This window comes from Staurois parvus, unplaced genomic scaffold (assembly GCF_062004578.1).
Source record: "Staurois parvus isolate SC_StPar_1 unplaced genomic scaffold, SC_StPar_1.0 ptg000018l, whole genome shotgun sequence".
Taxonomy (NCBI): Eukaryota; Metazoa; Chordata; class Amphibia; order Anura; family Ranidae; genus Staurois; species Staurois parvus.
In genome coordinates this window covers 2,404,939-2,425,190 of record NW_028317814.1, presented here as the reverse complement: position 1 = coordinate 2,425,190, position 20,252 = coordinate 2,404,939, and the positions used below count along the sequence as shown (strand labels likewise).

Below are 20,252 nucleotides of genomic sequence, written 5' to 3'. Positions count from 1 at the left end.
ATATGCAAACTGTTGTAATTCCTACATTGTTCACCTGATTTGGATGTAAATACCCTCAAATTAAAGCTGACAATCTGCAGTTAAAGCACATCTTGTTTGTTTAATTTCAAATCCATTGTGGTGGTCTATAGAGCCAAAAATGTTAGAATTGTGTCAATGTCCCAATATTTATGGACCTGACTGTATGCCTTTCAGATAGCATCTGATTCGCATCAGATTTATATCAGTGTGAACTGAGGATCCATTCAACCTGGCCATTTTGAGATTGTGCACAGAATTACAGCGACGCTACCACGATCCTAAAACGTACTACAATAACAAAATGCAGATCGAGGTGCCAAATTTTAGTTCGGTTTTGCCACGATTGTTGCGTGGGGTGTACTCACTTTTGTTGCCAGCATTTAAACATTAATGGCTGCGTTTTGAGTTATTTTGAGGGAACAGCAAATTTACACTTTTATACAAGCTGTACACTCACTACTTTACATTGTAGCAAAGTGTCATTTCTTCAGTGTTGCCACATGAAAAGATATAATCAAATATTTACAAAAATGTCAGGGGTGTACTCACTTCTGTGAGATACTGGAATATATATACACACACACACACACACACATATACACACACATACACAGGGCTGCATAGACCTGTCAAGGTGTCCATGCTGACCCGTGTACCACAAAGCAACAGGAGAAGGTGGCCTGGTCTGATGAATTCAGGAACGGTTTGAGGAACACGAGTTTGAGGTATTGGACTTGGCCTTCTAATTCCTCAGAGATAAATCCAAGTGAGAATCAGTTGATTGTGCTAGAAAATCAATTCTGAACCATGGAAACCCCACCTCGCAACTTATAGGACCTACTGACAGCTTAGTACCAGATATCACAGCATACCTTCAGGAGGTCTAGTAGTGTCTGTGCTTTGACAAGTTACACTGGGTGGTCATAATGTTAAGAGATATATATGCATACATACATACATACATGTACACATACATACAGTATATACACACACACAGTATGTATTATTTATATCAATCGTCAGATGTCTCACTGGGGAAAAAAAAGCTTCATTAAAATGAGGTAATGAAGTAGATCAAGAAGAAGAGTAGAATGCTGTAAAAAGAGAGATATAATAAACAAGCCCCAAAGCCCATTTTGCCACGTACCTGATCTTCACGCTCAAAACCTGGTGCTCTTGGATAGTTAGAGCCTGGTGAAGTAACACCTGGGGTAGTTGACTCACAACACAAACCATTTGCTAATGATTTTGTCTTGCCTATGGATCCAACAGGCGAGAAGGAGCTACTGCTCCCTGAGCTGGAGGTAACTGTTGGACTACTACAGCATGAAATCTGTAGAAGAAGAATATGAATACAGAAGACAAGTAATGTGTATGCCTGGTGTTTTTTTTTTTTATTTGTAAGAAAGGAAACAAAACATGCTTGAAATGTCTCAAAGCGGAACTCAAGGCATTAAAGTACAACTAAAAGCTCCTGTATGACAGCAAAAACAAGTACCAAATCCAGTTACTATGTGACATACAAGATTCCAAATAAAAAAACAAAAAAAAAAAAAACCCCACACATCTTAATATACCCTCACCTAAATCCTGGGAAGCCAAATCATCTCATTTGTGACCCCCCCCCCCCCCTTCCCTTCCCATTTAAAACGAATGAAAACAAGTCAGCAGAAGAAATAACCTAATAGCACTTTTACTAGGAGAATTGCTAAGCGATTTTTGTTATAAATAGACCCCTCTGTTTTAAAGGATGCTACATCACTCTAATGTCTATTTGTTGAACTAAAAAAATGACTAAAAGTAGGTGAAAGTGAGGATTCAGACAAATAGGAAAAATTGGTATTTGGCATGTTTTAACATTTGATTTAAAGATGGATTTGGTTAATTTTCATTTACAAACCATTTTTCCCCCATTCACACACCAGGGGTTCCGCTTTAATTTGTCTGCTGTCTCACAGTGAATTTGATAAATTAGTCCACTGGCTACAATACAAGTCAATTTGATGTGTAATAACTAGACATATAGCAAAGAATAATAAAGTTTTAGGTCTTATCTGTTATATAATGTAGTATCACATTTTAATAAAGAATAAAGCAATATATACTACACAAAAGAAACGTATACAGATACAGATTTTATTTTACTTTTTACTCGGAATACAATGGTTGCAGAACTGCATGCAGATTGATCACAACTGGTTGCAGAACAACTATAAGTCAGTTACTAGTAAAGAATAAAGTTAGGCAACACATTCCTTTTACATTTAGGGAAAACAAAAAGGGAGACTGAAGACAACTGCATATAAATGATTTAAGCCATAGAGGTCCTGCAAAGAAAGACGCCCTGAAAATTTAAATGGAATAAGAAAAAGTTTATTTGTGAAACTCCACAAAAGACTAAAAAAAAAAAAAAAGGAGTATAAAGAATAAAATAATTGATGACCACTTTAAAAAGGGAAAGAAGGATTTCTAGAAGGCAAAAACAGAGCCTCATATAAGAATAAACTGATGACAGGTTTCTGCTGTTAAAGTGCTTACCTATAATAATAAAGCACTACATCATGAAGTTACATAACTTGTAGAAAGAATATTGACTTTAAAGTGTAAAGTACAGTGCATAAGTATCTCAGAATTGTCAGCTTAATTACAAAACAGTTATTTATGCTGAAATCTAAAATGCTACGATACTGTATTTGTAAAGTACCAATGCACACACTGCACAGTTAGAGCCTTCATGTACACCAGTATTGCGTTTAATTAATAATTGATGGAGAGTGGATTACTTTGTTGTAAACACCTAAAATGGAGTATTTTACAATTTTCAAAGAACCTGTAATGGCAGAAATGGGGGCTGCCATCATGGACCGTGCCTTCTGAAAGTGATGGTTACTTGATTGTTATGCTGATATAATGACACTTTCTGAGGCAATAGTCCAAATACAATATGCAGGATAGATATAGATATATATTCTAATATGCACGTTTGTTCTAGTCGATGACTGAAGATGAGAAGCTAAAGACAGACATGCGACTAATATTGTAAGAAGGAGGCCAGCAATGGCAGCCTCCAGACTTCTCTCATTACCGGGTTACCTTAAATAATACAAAATGGCAGATAAGCAGGAATTTTAATGCAGAAGAGACATGCTTTAGATGTTACTTACCTGCCTGTCCACCCCTGTACAGTGAGCCATGCATGCGAAGCTCACTGTACAAATTTGACAATGCCAAATCTGACGGAACTCCAGCGCATGCACGGGAGTGACGTCATCCGCGCCCGTCGGCCGTTTTTCGCAGATCTCCTCATTTATTTTTATTGGTCATGCAGGAAAATCTCCAAAAAACGGACGTTTTTCGTGGACATGGGTGGCAGCATCGGCAACGGGGCCGACCAATTTTTCGTTTATTGGCCGAAAATTTGGCCGATAAATGGCCCGTCTATGGCCTGCATAACATTTAGTCAAAATAACCTGAGACAATAAGGTGCTCACAAAAAAGCTGAATTCACATTTTTCTTTTCATCCAATGCAGGTAATGGCTTTTTCCTGGATTTGCCATGAAGATGGAGAAAGCTTTTTTTTTTTTGCCTTTTTAAACATCAAACTAAAATTAAAAAGCTTTAACGTGTCTTGAAAGTAACTGTGCACTCTTTAATGTATATGTAAGAGCAAAACTTTTTTTTCTATAAACTGGGGATAGGTAAGATCCTCTGCCAAGTTTCTATTGAGGTCCATGTCCCCGCTGCAGAGATTCACCTATTTGTCCTGATGACCACTGACACAGACAGAAAGAGGGAAACTCCTAAAGAATGAGGATAAATCATCCAAAACGAAATGAAGGGAAATCTCTTTAGCAGGGCCCACACAGGGAAAAAGATAAATAAATAAAACAAAGGCTCTTAACCCTCCCCTACTGAATTAAAAACTAAAGAAATGTTTTGGCTATACATATACTATAAAAGGGTGAACCCCTAAAGGCTCATTCACACAATGTGGGCTATACACTGCCAAGAATTACCATTTATCTGTGGTGGACATGCACAGATGCCTGTGATCGGCTGCAATCAGCAGCCTCTACAAATCAATGACAGGCTCTGCAGCTTTTCACATGTAACCACACATATGAGCAGTTGCACATGATTAGGGAAAGATGGGCGGCCCAGGACACAGGCAGTTTGCATCCAGGCCGCTAATTTTTCCCTAATCCCATGTAACCGCTCCAATGTGCAGTTATGTGAGAATAGTCATACTGCCTGTCATTGATTTATACAGACTGCTGGCCATGGTTGAGCGCAAACACCTGATCCCTAGCGACAAAGGTCATTTACAAACATCAGTTATATTAAACCCTTCCTGCATTTGTACACAAGTATACTGAGCTGTTGTGCATCAAATGTTCATCCATTTTTTACTAGAACTAATAACTATTTTCAGCAAACCTTCATGGAAGAGGTTGTGCACAATCCTCATGACCATCAGGCCCTTTAGTAAGAATTCCATTCTATTGGAAAAGCAAGACACTTGTGTGCAACAATAAATTACTGATTAAACTAAAAAAATAAATCAATCTATCAACACTTACATTTGTTGTTTGTTCATTGTGGTTCAGAATGTTATTTGTACAACTCATATTAGTGTTCCAGTCATTAGAAAGGCCTATACTGTCAGAAGAGTAGAGGGGAGGGGCTTGTTTTAAATGACTTGATTGCATCATCACATTCATGGTCTCTTCAGTAGAGGGAATTCCTAAAGATATATGGTAAACATACTTTAATTTGTGATACTGGTCCCAATAAAAAGTGAGCTGGAAAAACTCTGTTTTCCCTTTTTGTAAATGTATTACTTACTTTCAACATGTGCAAAAGCACAAAAGGGACCTCTTGGACAGTACCCAGTTTGTCTCACGTCATTGCATTTTGTAGACTTGTAAATCTAAACAAAATAATAAAAAATATGGTTACACTGGTTACATGCCAAAGCAAAAACATGCAGCTAAACATACAGTTGTAGTACATACACACACATAGTTTTACTTGCCAAATATTTGTTATTTTGATCAAGCAATTAACACAACTCATGTTTTTTTTTAAATAGTTCCATTGATTGGTCCAGTACACATATGCCATACATATGGGATCTCTGTGGAAGTGGATAAACTCCGTAGTAGTCACTGCTACTACAGTGATCACCTTTGTCTTCCAGGTCCATCTTCCCTGCTGCATAGTGAACGGGCATACAAAACAGACATTTCAGAGCCTCACAGGGTCCCTTTCTCAAGCATATCACTATGTTGCCTTCAGAAAGGGACCCTGCAGAGCCCAGAAACATTGGTTTCTTATGTTTCATGTGATGCTGTCTTCTAAACATGGGAAAATCTATTTTCAGTGCCGGTGATTTTGAATCTTTGCATTTGGTTCAGGCACACCAGTATGCATAGCATTCACTTCAAGCACCCACCATTACAAGGTTGAATAATGTGAGAAGTGCAACTTCTTTTTTGGACTTTATCAAGTCTAGGCCTAGGTAATCCAAGGGCTGGTTGGATCCAATGCAAACTTCTGCAAACATTTGAAGTACTGTATGAATGTATTGTCTGCTGTACAACAGCTTCCATGGCCGGAATGACGAGAGATCCTTCTTTAGACATCATCCAGACAATTAATAGCGTGGATTCCCGAAGAATGCAAGAGCCTGCGGATGGGGACAAGCACCTTGGTGAAGCCCCAAGGCTCATGAACAGACCAAATGGAAGAGCCACAAATCTCAAAAAAGTGATGTCTGTCAATGCTAGGAGTCCCCTTGTTGCAAAAATGCAATTACAGACCGGGCCAATTCCATATGGAATTTTTGAACCCACAAAAGAAGTTTTTGAAAACCTTCAAGTCAAGTATGGGCAAAACACCACCACTAAGCTTTGGAATGATAAATAGGATTGAATAATGAGCCTGGAAGCTGTTCCTCAGAGAGAATAAATAAAATAGCTGATCCACTACAGGTACTTTCCACTTTTTGTGGTAAGCCTCCTCCACTGTGTACTGCTGCACAAAACAGTTGGGAAGCGTATACACACTTTGTCTGGTTGTGGCTAGCCCTCGCACAGAGCATCCTGTAATTGTGGGTGAACCAAAAAGGGCCTACTAAGTGTCTTAGATTTGGGAAGGGATCCTTTACTGGTGGCCTTAGGTCCATCAGGTGGAAATTGTTCTAGTTTTGAACAGGACCCTACCTATTTCACCAAAACCTTAATGGTTTCTTCCAGCTTGGAAGATGTCAAGGGTGACTTCCCCTCCTCCCTAGCGAACTTCTAAGACTATGAGGATTCACTTTCCACTTCCTCATCTTCTTTCACTTTGTCTTCATCACTGGGATGCAAGGCTGCAGCGACTGACAACTCAGACAAAGACTTGCACGTCCTGCAGTCTCTTGGAGAGCAGAGACTTTCCCCATCAGGTCTGCAATAGAGACTGAAAATTTCTCGCTAGTTAAAAAAAAAAAAAAATTAAGAATTGGGATGTACCCAAGGCGATAAGAGGAAACTCCAGGGAGTGGAGGTCTAGAGACCAGGTGAAAAATGTTGAGAGGAACCCTGAATAATCTCATCCTTGCCCTGTGCACAGTGATTGTCTGCCCCCTCATCCTAATTCCCTTCTGTCCAATGTCAACCATCAGGGTGAGGGGATTCCCTGCAGGATACACACAATCTTGATTGGTGCAAAGACTGTTACCGTGGAGCAGAAGGGGTGCACCTGTCCTGTATTCCACCACTAAGGCTCCTAGATAATCTGGTGAAGGTTAATGGGGAGACCTCAGCCACAAACTGGAGCAGAGTAGCAGCTGAAGCTGTAGTGTGCCTGTCTGTAGCAGAGCAATGTGCTGAATTATAGCTCCCAGAGCCACGGGGAGGGCTCCCTGAGGCGCTGCCAAAGGGTGACCATTTTGCAAGCTGTAATCCTTTTGCATCAGTGGCATCAATGCAGCCAGACCGACAAAGAGCTTTTCCATGTGAAGAACCAGGTGGAGTCTTCAGCCTTCGCTTATACTGAAATCAAACTATGAAACTCTGTTCTCAGTACAAAAAAGTCACCCATTACATAAGGACACGAGGGAAAACTGGGGATTGCTGGGAGTGAGAGGGGTTATATGGGCTCCTAGCAAATTTGCTTGCCAGTGTCCTCACCTGAAGGTGACAGCGTTTAAACCATGGTCAAGACCTAAAGGGGACTGTGCAATGTAGAATTAAGACACAAACTTTCAGGAGGCTTTGTAGAGTTTTGGGAGGGATAAAGCCTCCATTCTTACCAGGTAGACAAAAGGCACCCGACATCCTCCTTAGCACATTGCTGGTAGTTAGGATGCCAGCGGCTAGAAGGCTGTAATGGTGCACAATGAAAGCCTGTGGCTTTGTGTAACTAAAAGGCAGACTTGATTCACCTGCTGGCTTGTACACAATTTCTGGGCAATTGTTAGGCATTTTGCCACGGCACCCTGGTTGAAAAGGGTTGATTTAATGGCTCTGACAAGAGGTTCTTCATACTTCAATCTTACTTTCCTTCCTCCAGGTGAGTGATAGAATACTGAAAGCAGATGGTGCAAAGCAACAAATACTCTCATAATGTTGTCTGCAATGGCAGTGTCCCCCAGTTCTCTCACTACAGGCTTTGTTTATTGACACATTTTTTGAAGTGGGGAGAACTGGGGGAGAGGTTATGCCTGACGTTCTGCTTCTACTCCTTCCCAACCAAGCACATGATATTGGGCTTTTTTTTTTCTTTTTTTTTATAAAACACAAATATTTCCAACATTTGCTTTTAGGGTACATGGCACAGATGACAAACCAGCAGTGGTGAGACGATCATATAATGCCAATAGAATTTGTCTAAAATTCTGCTGCAGCATCTTTCTGCTGAGAGTCTGAACACTGAGATTTCTACACAGTGCTCTATGAAAAAATATAACCATGCCATTTCTGAGCACTAGGCAAATATGGGAATTGTTCTGATTATCAGGAGGTACTACACTGACTAACTAGGATTCTGCAAATAAAACAAAACTCAGACCACAAATAACTACTATACATTCAGTTCTATGGGAGAAGATTTTGTATTAAAGCAGTCACAGGGGTTATAGCTCACCTCAGGATGGAACTGCTGCTCAGTGCGGGAATGACAATATTGGCAGCTGTCCCCACTTTCACATTTTGATGGCTCTCCCCACTCATCTCCATGTTTCACGCTTGGACAAGGTGTGGACCTGAAAGTGAGTAGTAAGCAATCATTTGCTAATAGACAAGAATCAAAAGGAATAACTCCTTTCAGTAAAAGATAAACTAGCTTTAGATGGAAGCTGCTATTCTAAAATACTATGTCTGATGTCACAATATCCAGGTGACAGAGCCTGAGCAATTTAATTAGCTTACAGCTCATTTGTCAAAGTCTGCTACCAAATCTCCAGTGCTGGAGGTTGCCATTTTGGTTACTAGTGACCAATCACAACATATAGATGAACTGACAGGATAGCACGAATGACATTTTCAAAGCTGCTTTAAACTTGCAAGTGCTGCAATTTATTCAATTCTATCAGTGTGTAAAACATAGTTCATTAAAGCTGAATTCCAGGATAAGCAAAGCATGGTCTAAAAACAAGGCATGTGTATTTTTACTTTTGAATCAAAGTTTTTGGGTTCAGCTCTAACATAAGCTGATATATAAAAGCCTCAGAAGTTTCTCAGAACTAACAATAGCTGATTTTTTTTTTTTTTTTTTTTTTAAATATAGATCAGTCCCCTCGCATCACAACAGTAAATCCATTCTCCTGGACCTTGCCTTGCCCTGTGAGATTCACAGTGACCTCAAGGCAGGGAGGGGGGACTCCACGCCCACTCACCAGCCCACCCCCCCCTTTTTTTTCTTTTCTCTCCATCCTCTCTTCCTTCTATTCTACTCTTGTACTCGTCTTTTCATGATGTGTCTTTTCTTAGTGGGACTAAAGGAACGGCAACTGCTGTTAAGTGTCAAAGTATATACCTACTGAATTGCTACATTTTTGTAATTTTGGTTATCATGACATAACCGTACTTTCTTGGGAGACTATTACCTCTTCTCCAATACCTGCTGTGTACTGTTATGCCAAGTTTTGTGTTTATATGACTGTTTTTGTCAAACTGCATTGTTGATTCCTAAAAAAAATATTAATTTATAAAGAATATATATATATATATATATATATATATATATATATATATATATATATATATATATATATATATATATAAAAAAAACATTTTTGAAAACTATTTATCATTTTCCTTACACTTCACAATTATTTGCCACTTTGTGTTGGTCTGTCACATAAAATCCCAATAAAATACTTTTACGTTTTTGGCTGTAACATGACAAGATGTGGAAAAATTTCAAAGAACACAGTGTCCCACTTTGGTAAGCCTCCTCCAGCCTAGAAATGGCCTCTAACGATAAGCTGTAGGAAGCTGCATGACCGTTATATAAAGTAATAAAACATAGACATATATTTCACATTTCACGCACCTGTATTTGAACTTTCTTGGGTTGCGTCTTCTGTCTCTGCTATTGTGATAATGTGGACAGGCATATCCTTGGCGGCAAAGTCTAGGTGGTTTAGTACATTGTTCAGTTTTATAGCTGGCCAGTACAAAATTTGTATCTGGGGTAAAACAAAGAAAAAAAATATTAAACCTATGAACCCTTCAAGAAATGCTAAAAGAGTAAAATATTACAAAAACCAACAATTATCTCTAGCTCTGTTTAAAAAATTATTGACATTGTATGAGACCCAACCATGTTCCAACTCGGCTAAAATCTCATATGTAAAATTATATTTCTTATTATGTCACCAACAGAAAATAAGTACACAGATAAAATATTACCAATTCTGCTGAGTCAAAGAAAAATAATTATTTGCTGATCATTGCAGCTATCAGGGAAGTATAATACAATATAAAAGCATTCTAGTTTCTACCCACCAGGTGGCAGCAGGAAAGCCTGGCAGGCATCCATAAGTACAGTATGTTTGAAACCAAAAGACCAAACATACAACATACAGCAGATAATTATATATATAAACTACAACATTCACTTCACAGCAAGTCTTCTTTTATTAATCTTTATAACTCAAGACATAAATGTAAATGATCATTTTATGTACTACTTTCAATGCAGATTTAATTAACAGGAGGAAAAAAAGTCTGCTTGGTGTACTGTACTATGGGAGGGGGCTGCATTGCATTGTGGATTTTTTGGCAGGTTAAGCAGCTCATTGTGCATATACTGTATGGAAACAATAGCAGCAGAGCAGACATCCAAGTTGCAGAGTGTGTATCGTGCTCTCTGCATGGGGCTTTGGCTCAGAAGGTCTCATCTGCGCTGTACCATCTGGAAGTCTTTAGAAAGCTACTTTATGCAGAATTGTCACTATTCATTATCATCCAAAACACTGTAAACCTAGACCTATTCTTTTATCTACTGAAAAAAAATCTCAACTGCTGACAGAATTATGAACCGCCAACAGATTTAAAGGAAAGCTCAATGTGGCCATCATAAAGAAAAATTCAAAGAGGAACTAAAGCCGGCCATAGAGGGATTGAACCTTGGTAAGATTCAATCCATCCATGGGCAGGCTGGATGTAGCAGATTCATCGATTCACTTGGGTACAACCAGCCTGTCAGATTTTTTTACATGCAATTACTGCCAGCGGCTAGGGCAGCTAGCAATAATCATTGTGTTCTGCTAGCCTGGAAGGCTCCACGCCAGCAGAACACAATAGCATCGCTTCTCTGCCCCCTAGCTTTGGCTGCCCATTGTTGGCATGGGGTGTGCACTGCACGTGTGGCCAATTGCTTGCTTTCTAGCAGCTAGTTGTGCATGCATGGTATGTTTTTAGCGTCAGCTGTGGTGGGATGGGGATGGAGAGTGGGTATGTTGTAGCCACTTATATGGGGCGTGTGTGGTGAGGAGGTGACTCCACCTACTGCTGCGCCTGGGGCAGCTGACCCTCCTGCCCACCCCTTGTCTCAGCCATGGCTGCAGGAAAGAAAATTGAATCCTCTATGTCTTGCGTAACTCTCGCAATCAACAATAACTATTTTTAATCTTTCAGCTACTAGCTTTAGTATAGAATAGATAGGAAGGTATATTACAGTTTCTTGTTTTAGCTTTTTTCCTTTTTAACATTTCTTTAGTTGTATCCCGGTTTCGGATGTCATAGATCCTAGGAGTCTTAATGGGCATTTTCTTTACCTTCAAATGCAGGAGGGGAGGAGGGGTTTTCTCCTAGTGTCTCACTATTATATTGAGGTATCATCTGATGGGATAAGAGGCTATAGGCTCAAGTTCAATCCACAACACTACCTGCAGGTGAAACTTGGTATTGTGAGTAATTTATTAACAAAAAATTTCTATAGTAACAGCAGTGTAAATCAACATCTCCATGCAAGATGTCACACTATAAGGTTCCAGTGCATAGTCTTCATTTTTCAGTAAGTGGTTCCAAAATGTCCTGTAAACCTACCACTTTTATTGTGGAAATATCAATCTTCTGAATGCCAGAAAATAGGTCATTCTATCACAAAATGCAATGACAGCGCCTCAGTCATATATGTAAAAACACTGTAAATGGGGGCGGGGGGGGGGGGGATGCTATTTCTAGGTTTCAGCTTTCAATGGGTGAGAAATTGCATACTGATAGCAGGGCGGTGTAGAGGAGCCCTGGAGATGTGGATTGAAGCTGACATCACCTACCACAGCCTCATTTACAAGCAGTATGAATGGAATAGTGAATGTATGTTTCAGAACACGAAAACACGTTACAATATTGCATGACAATCTACTAAAATGTGGTGCTCTGCATTTTATAGGCTATTTAGGGCCCAGAAGCAAACTGGGTTGGGAAGATTTAAAAAAAAAATAAATAAATATATGCTATGGTAACACTTTTTTAAAAAATAATTCTGTTAAATGTATCCTTTTCTTTACAGATGCAAGTAACACTCTTCAAAGTGGGCATTTCAAAAACCAACCTGTAGCCAATCAGAGCATTAGAACATTCACACGGCTAGATCAACCTGTAGCCAAAAAGAACAGCAAAGCATTCACAACACAAAATATAAATAGCCAACCATCATAGAGACTGCAACAACACACATGAGAACGAATGTGCATATACCCACACTGCTCTGCAACGTGCTGCAGTCTGGCCTTACCTATGATGTTTAATGTTTATCAGCTCATTTATTTATGCAAGTCTCATAAAGGGCCAGGTAACCTAAAGTTAGAAGCTGCCTTACATAAAATTCCTCTAAAAAAAAACCAACATGCTAACACTCATAAGCTGAGCAAAGTCTTTCTGTGATGTTAAATCATGGGGTGTTGCTCAACAGGAAAAAATTATCCAATTCACATATGACCCCCAAACATTAATACACAGTCAAGTGAAAAAGTAATAAAAGAAAAAAAACATCCCATGGAAATTATTGTCTGTTCAAATATGTTGAAAAAGTCAAACATTAGATCTTCATTCAGACAGAGCCTACAGAAAAAAGTGATAAAGTGATATACTTGAACCAATGTTCCATGCGCATTTTCAGCACTGAATTCCAAATGCACTGGATGTGCGATCCGCCACGGGCAGCAATAGATTCCTAACAACGCCCCAAATACAAATCACGAACATAGTACATTTGTCTGCTACGGATACCACAGTACCATGCAATCTGGTTGCAGTATGTGTTGAAAAGTAGTGCATGCACTACTTTTGGAGCAATCCAGTGCAAATGAATGGGCTGAAAATCACATTGCAGTGAATCTCACAGGAACATGGGCCGCTTTCCTGTGCAATTCCAGTGTGAACTAGCACCAAAGGTGCAGGTGAGAAATATGATATTTAAACCTCAGACATTTAGAGTCTTGTGTTCTCTTTGCTATTGATGTCAACATGCCAAGATCAAATGCATTCTCTAAGGTCCTCAGAAAGAAGGTTGTGGATGTCAAGGAGTCTAGCAAGGGATCACCACAGTACTTAATATCAGTCATTCCATTGTAAATAATATAAAGTAAATATAGAATAGATTTCAAACTGCTAATTTGTCCAATACTGGCCAGCCTGGCAAATTCCATTAAAGAGCTGAATGATGCCACAAGACATCTCCAAGATCCCCAAATTCCTGTGCATCTGCAGGCAATTCTTAAAACTGTTGTTTTTATAGTGAATGCATCTTCAATCAGAAAGGGACTGCAGCAATGTAATCTGCATGGGAGATATAGAACACCAGCAAACCAACCTTAGAGTGGCTAACAAAAAAAAAAAGGGGGGGGGATAATGACTGGCCTAATCAAAGTCCTAATTGAAATACCAATGAAATGTTGTGGGAGTATTCCAAATGGTCAGGTCACAGGAGGAAACCCACAACCACCTTGTAGTTGAATACATTTTCCATAGGTTAGTGGTCCCATTTTCACAACTGAGTCAAAGTCAGAGAGCTCTGAGGGCCACAGGCTGAGTACCCCTGCAGTACACCATTACATATATTCATATTTTTGTAAAATAAATTTGAAAAGGCAAACATTTTGTGGGGGGGGTTCTTTTTCAAATATATCATCTTTATCTGTAAACACTGTACAAAAAGAAAATATAATGTTGCTCGGTTCAAATATGTTGAAAATCAACAATGTCAATGAGGCATGCTTACTTTTGAACATGACTGTATCAATAAGAGCACATTTATATAGTCCAGCTTGTCGGTTAGGTTTATTGGCCCTTCAATGGTACAGTAATAATCATGTACATGTTTATATTGACCTGTGGTCCTTCTGACAAGAAGTTATTCCTAAACTTACCTTGCCATCTTGGGTCCTCTCCGAGGATCTTCTCTATCATTGCTTGGCTAGCTAAGACTCCTGGCTGTAAGTCAGGAATCCCTTCACCACTCCCAAGCTGCCCATTCTGTAAGGCTTCCTGTGCTTGGATTTCCCTGTTGCACCAATCAAAGAAAAATAAATTATCAAACTAAGTGGATACGAGGTGATGTGTCTACGTTGGCCCAATGCTGGTCACTTTTATTGCAAATTTCTTCAACTGACAAAAAGTATTTTCAAACGTTTTTAACCTACTTTATATATAAAATGTAAAAACACTTTTACATACATATATATATATATACACACACATACACACACGCGCGCGCGCACGCACGCACACACACACACACGGAGGCAGTCCTGTATGCTGCTTATATAGGTAGTTTCTGCTCCTGCTGCCAAGTTGTACTGAACAGAGGTTGTATTTTTTGCTCCCTAACCTTGCATATCCATGGGCCAGTTCTCTCATTATTAAAAACAAACAAACAGACTCTCTGTACTGCTAACTGAGCATATCTTATCATGCACAAATACTAACCACTATTTTACAGAAAGGTGAAAGCTGAAATAGCTAAAATATGTAAAAAAGACACCAGAGCATCCCCTCCTGGCTGGATAGAAGACTGTATACATTTTCCTTCCATGATAAAGGCAAAATACTGGCATAACAACTACATACTTCCTTTAACACCAGCCCAAGGTTTTTGATAACATATGGGGTGCTTTTACAGCTGGCAGTATCCCAGTTGGGAAGATTTCCTCTAGTTTCCTGTCTAGTTGGTCACATAGGAAATATCCCAAAATTAGCATATAGTCAGCTTTAAAACCTGACAGAGGTTTTAACCCTTCCCTACTCTATTTAAAAAAAAAAAAAAAAAAAAAACCCTGTTTTGGCAGAAGTTCCACAAAGCCCAACAGACATGTAGGTCATGGAAAAAGCTCAGCACACAGGACTGGATTACCTTATATCATAGACAGGAGGTCGAAGGTCATGAGGACCATGGGCAAAGGCACAATGGGGTCCGTTCTTCACACAATGTCCTCGAGAATCTGTTTCATGAATACAAGTACCGGTCTTGTAATATCGTAGGTGATACTTTCTCTCTGTGTCACCTGTTGTCCTATGCAAATATGGACAACTGAAAGAGAAAAAAGAAATAACACAGTCAATACAGTTATTTCTGCATGAAGAATCAGATCAATATTGATTGTGGCATCACTTAGAGCAGTAGGAAGAGAGGAATGTACTACTTTACTTCAACATCTAAAAATAGCCGACACTGAATTTTTCTGAAGCATTACACAAGAGGAAAATAAACTCTGCAACATTTCATTACTAGGATTTAACAAAGGAGCATTTGTTAAAAAGAAAATGGAACTCTGGCTAAACATTTTAACTTCAAATGTACTGTGGAAAAGTTAGAACCTCTTATCAGCTTTTTCTTTGTTGAGGACAATTAAATCAGTGTATTTACTGAGCTGGCAGATTTTCATTATCAGTAGTAAACTAGTTGTACACACTGGATTTTAGCAAAAGGTTAAAGCTAATCTCCATGGAAAAGACAAAATACTAATATTTGTTTTAAGTTACATTTACATGTGTGCATGTGTGTTGCATTAAAAGGAGAAGCATAGCCAAAGCTTTTTGGCTATACTTCTCTTAAGGATCAAAGGAGTGCAGTTAGTTCTGCACTCCTGTGACCCCTTTTCAGCCGACAGCGGGTAAAAGCCTGCTTTTGGCTGATGTCACAGCCCAGTGCTCCAGTAAGTGCTGGAGGGGCAGAACAGAGAGCTGGTGACTGACAGTCACAGCCACTCTGCTCAGAGTGGAGGGAATAACTGAGCATTCAGCATTGTTTGATCACTCAGTGTAGAACCAGCAGGGGACAGATGCAGTATTGGATCGATGCGGCATCCATACTTCTCTTTTAAAATGCAGACATTCTGCATGTTAGCACAGCACACCACAATGCAGGCCTACACAGCACTGTGGTGTGACTGAGTCACTTAGAAAACCATTGCTTTCCACGTGACCTTGCAGTGAATTGCATTGATTTGCTGTGGGAAAACTGCACATCACTGTTCACGCACTGTTCACGGTGTCAACAGGACCACAGACTAGGTTCACACTAACTTGCATGGTGAAATGCAGCGTTTTACAGTGCAGCACACCATTTCTTTACTCCTTTTATGACACTGCACAGCAGAGCAGTGCGTTGCGTGGTGACTTGTGGCACCAGCCACTGTGGTGTGCACATAATATCAATGTTATTGTTTGAATAGGACACGTAGAAAGTAATTGATTCTATGTGCTCAAGCAGAAAAGTGAATTATCCAGTGCAGAAAAAAAAAAAAAAAAAAAAAAAAAAAAAACAGGTCACCAGATAGCGTGAATCCTTATATTGTATATTTCAGTTTCTGAAATAAAAAAGTGGAAAAGGGATAGATGCTCTTCCAGTTTATTTTAATGTAGGTATCCCTAGAAGAGAGATCTTCACTCACTTCCTGTTCTAGTGACAATTGAGAAACATATTCAAAAGATGCACAACGGCAATTAAAAAAAATATACATTTTGTAGGAAAGATTAGACACCCATATTGGCTTTTTACTTCTGTCTGGGCACTATAAAAAATTTCCTGTAAACCTCCCCAATGTGGCCATTGACAGCAATACAAATATGACAAAAGGATCTTGTCCTTCCTGTTCGATCAAAAAAAAAAAAAGGTTTTGTCTGGAGTTCCACCTTAAGTAGCATAATTCAATTAAAAGGAAAAAAAGACAGGAAACTATAGAACAGTGTACTTAAAAATAAATAGTCTACATACTTTGCTCTAGCATCATCGGGTCAGAAATCCATTACAACTGCAAGCTTAATAAAGGACAGAAAGCTGAAACTGTCGAGAGACTATTTGTATGGAGTGCGTACATTTTTAAGCACTCTTTTGTCCAGTGACATTACAGTACAATAAAGAATGAAAACATGATCCCACACACACATAGCCCAAAGACAAAGCCCAAAGTATCAAACAAACCCAAAGTTGTCACCTAGACATGCTGTCACGTAACAGGTAGGACAAGTGACATACTGGGATCCTCACCCTCTCCATCCTTCTACAATTAGAACAATGGATGGGGACTTCCGGTTCCGGCGCCGCATGGACAGGAGGTCTCCTCCACCACTGTCAATAGAGCCTGCACCTTCCCAGGGTTCACCTTCCCTCCCCCTCCTCTGCCCCATGGACAAGTTCCTTGAGCAGCCAAGTGCCTGCTAGCCAGCCTGTCACAGGGGAATACAGCGGCTGCTGCAGCCAAGATGGTGCCTGCAGCACACTCCAATCCAGGAGTACACACAAATGACACACCATCCCAGCCCTCACCTACTCAGGCTGCTCCTGATCCTTCATCACCAGCTGGAATAGCACAGGCGCTGGTAGCGCTCCTCACCTCCACCCTTACTGAAGCGGTCGATAATGCCGTTCTTAAAGGGCTAGAGACCCAGGCCCAGAGGATTACACAATGGAGGAAAGGATATCCACTGTGGAAGATGATTCGGTGGCAATTTCTGCAGCTATGGTCAGACACACTACCTTACAAAGGGAGCTGTTGGATAAGATAGATGACCTTGAAAACCACTCACAGCGGAATAACCTACGCATCATAGGCCTACCCAAAACCTACACACTATCAACATTTGCTCCACCACCATCCTTGAACAAATGGGCCTCCGCTTTTCCTGTCTGGTCAAATGGGCTCACTGTATTGAACCTCCTCTGGACTCTCGCTCTAAACCTAGACCAGTGATTGTCTGCTACCTCAATTATGCACACAAGCAAGTCATACTTCAAACATTTCGGGGCAACTGCAACCACTCTGTAGATGATCACCCACTACTCTTATTTGCAGATTATTCCATTGAAGTGATGCAACAACAAAGCATTCTCCGCCATCTGTTCACCCTCCACCACAAACACATCAAAGTTTCACTGGCATACCCTGCTATGCTACACATACAACCTGCTAATGGAAACCATATCTCTTTCATTTCACCCTCGGATGCAGAGCACTACCTCAACACATCATCAGATATGGCTATGGATAAGGGGGAACCCTCTCCTCCAGTCTTATTACCCTACCCCCCTTTCCCTTACCCCTTCCTCTCTCTCCTTATCCTCTCCCTCTTTCCCCCTTCTCCTACCTCTCCCTCCCTGTTCCTAAATCTTACCTCCGGTCCTTAAACCATGCCCCTTTCATGCCATGGTGGAGAAGCGTCCTAGGTGGGAGTTCCAATGAAGGTTATTCCATGCAGAAAAAAAGAGAAGTCCCAGATGACTGAATAGAGATTTTTCTCCCCTGCTATGCTTTTCGTGCTGGTTTGGTTTGTTAGTTGTTCCACTTATGTTTCTGTAGTTCATCCTTCCCTCATTCATGACATTGGACTTGTTGAGTCAATGCCTGCAGTGGTGTTGCCCTTCCTTGAGCTACTTTCCTTTTCTTCACCATGGCAGATATGGCACCTTCAGATGATGGGGATCACCTAAAAGGTAATCTCTTGAAATGTTAAGGGGCTACGTTCTAACAAACGTATGCAAGTCCTAAGGCACCTGAAGCGTTTGCGGGCAGATGTTGCTCTTCTGCAAGAGCCACACCTGGCTGCAAATGATTTTACACGCCTTTCTAAACTATGGGTTGGTCAGGTATTATATGGTGCTCTATAGGTCGCAAGTTGGGTGTAGCTACTCATTACATAAACACCTGTGCTATACTGTACGTTTTATCAAAACTGATTATAAAGGTTGCAAACTCACTTTACACTGGACTATCACTTCTCATGACATCGCTATTTCCAATATCTATACCCCCAACTCCCCAGGGCAGGCCTTTTTTTCAAGATTTGGTCTCTTGGGCTATACAAATCCCTGAACCTTGCCACTGCTTGGCAGGGACTTCAACTCTGTCATGCATCCGATCGATACAAAAGCTGCAGAGGAACTATTCGCTAGAGCACACCTACCAAAACTCTCCCAAGATCAGCTAGAAGCCCTCAATGCCCCGATACCCTGGACAATATCCACTCCAGGATTAGACTATTACCTACCACAAAGGCTCCAGGACCTGATGGATATAGTGCGGAATTTTATAAATTCACAATAGATTTTATTCCAGACACTTTATATGATGTATATAAGGCAATATGGACTGACGGTCCGTACTTACCCACTGGCTCACAGGTATACATAAATCTTACTGCGCAAAAAGAGGAAAGATCCAGTATCACCTGGGTCATATAGGCCTATCTCCTTGATCAGCGTTGACGCTAAAATACTCTTTAAAATTATTGCGCCACAATTGGCTACCTTGTTCCCTGTCATATTACACCCAGCTAAATCTGGATTAGTTCCAGGACATTCAGCAACCCAAAACATACGCAAGGTGCTCGAATATGCCAAAGCTCATCTGAAACAAGACATTGCGGTTATATCCTTGGATGCCAAAAAGGCTATTGATAATATCAGCTTTTATCAGCGGTGTCACGATCGGCGACCAAACTTTCAGATCAGCTCTATTTGCTGACAATGTATTGTAGTTTTCATCTGACCCAGCCTCATATTTTATCAAACTACAAAACTTGTTTGTGACCTTTCGCAACTGTTCTGGACTGCAAATTCATTTTGAGAAGAGTGAAGTTCTGCCACTGAACCCATCTGCCTCAACCTATTGGTTCTCATCCTCCCCTATTAGTATTGCAAAACATTCTATTAACTATCTAGGTATTTGTATAGGCCGAGAACCATCTTCACTATATAGCCTTAACTACCCTCTTCTGATGAATAAGACTGTACAGGAGCTGGAAGCCTGGGAGGATATTCCCAATTTGCTTTTCGGGAGATACCACCTCTTCAAAATTATTTCCTTTGCCAGATTACTCTACCCTCTCCAAACGCTACCTATTCTCTTTAAACACTCAAGACGTGCAAAAGCATTCCTACTGCCTTACAGTCCTTCATATGGCAATGCAAGAAACCGTATATCGCACTCCAAAAACTATTTCTCCCCAAGAGCGAGGGTGGAGCAGGTCTTCCCAATATTAGATTCTATAACTTATATTGCCTGCTTCGCCAGGGCCTAGATTGGTTAGCAGAAAAATCACACTACTCAAACTATATACTGGAAAAAGCCCTGGTGTTTCTGTTACCCCTTCCAGCTATCCTTCATTCAATACTTAATTCTCTTCCTCTCTGTGTTAGATCCAACTTATTGATCAGAGATACTGTATTGGCTTGGAGAGCGGTACAGAGACTCCTGGGCTTGCCACCAACCATCTCCCTGCCTATTCATGGAAACCTT

The 20,252-nt window shown here is 40.3% G+C and overlaps 1 protein-coding gene across 1 annotated transcript in view; it reads right to left on the bottom strand.

Annotated features, from left to right (window-relative positions):
* The window catches only part of UNKL (unk like zinc finger), a 107,809-nt gene that overhangs the window by 40,335 nt on the left and 47,222 nt on the right, over positions 1-20,252 (bottom strand). The window contains exons 3-8 of the mRNA XM_089682082.1: positions 14,870-15,046; positions 13,887-14,020; positions 9,563-9,698; positions 8,153-8,270; positions 4,868-4,952; positions 4,603-4,766 (exon numbers count right to left, since the gene is read on the bottom strand). Of these exons, the coding sequence (XP_089538208.1) occupies positions 4,603-4,766; positions 4,868-4,952; positions 8,153-8,270; positions 9,563-9,698; positions 13,887-14,020; positions 14,870-15,046 (814 nt within the window). The remainder of the gene's footprint in view (positions 1-4,602; positions 4,767-4,867; positions 4,953-8,152; positions 8,271-9,562; positions 9,699-13,886; positions 14,021-14,869; positions 15,047-20,252) is intronic.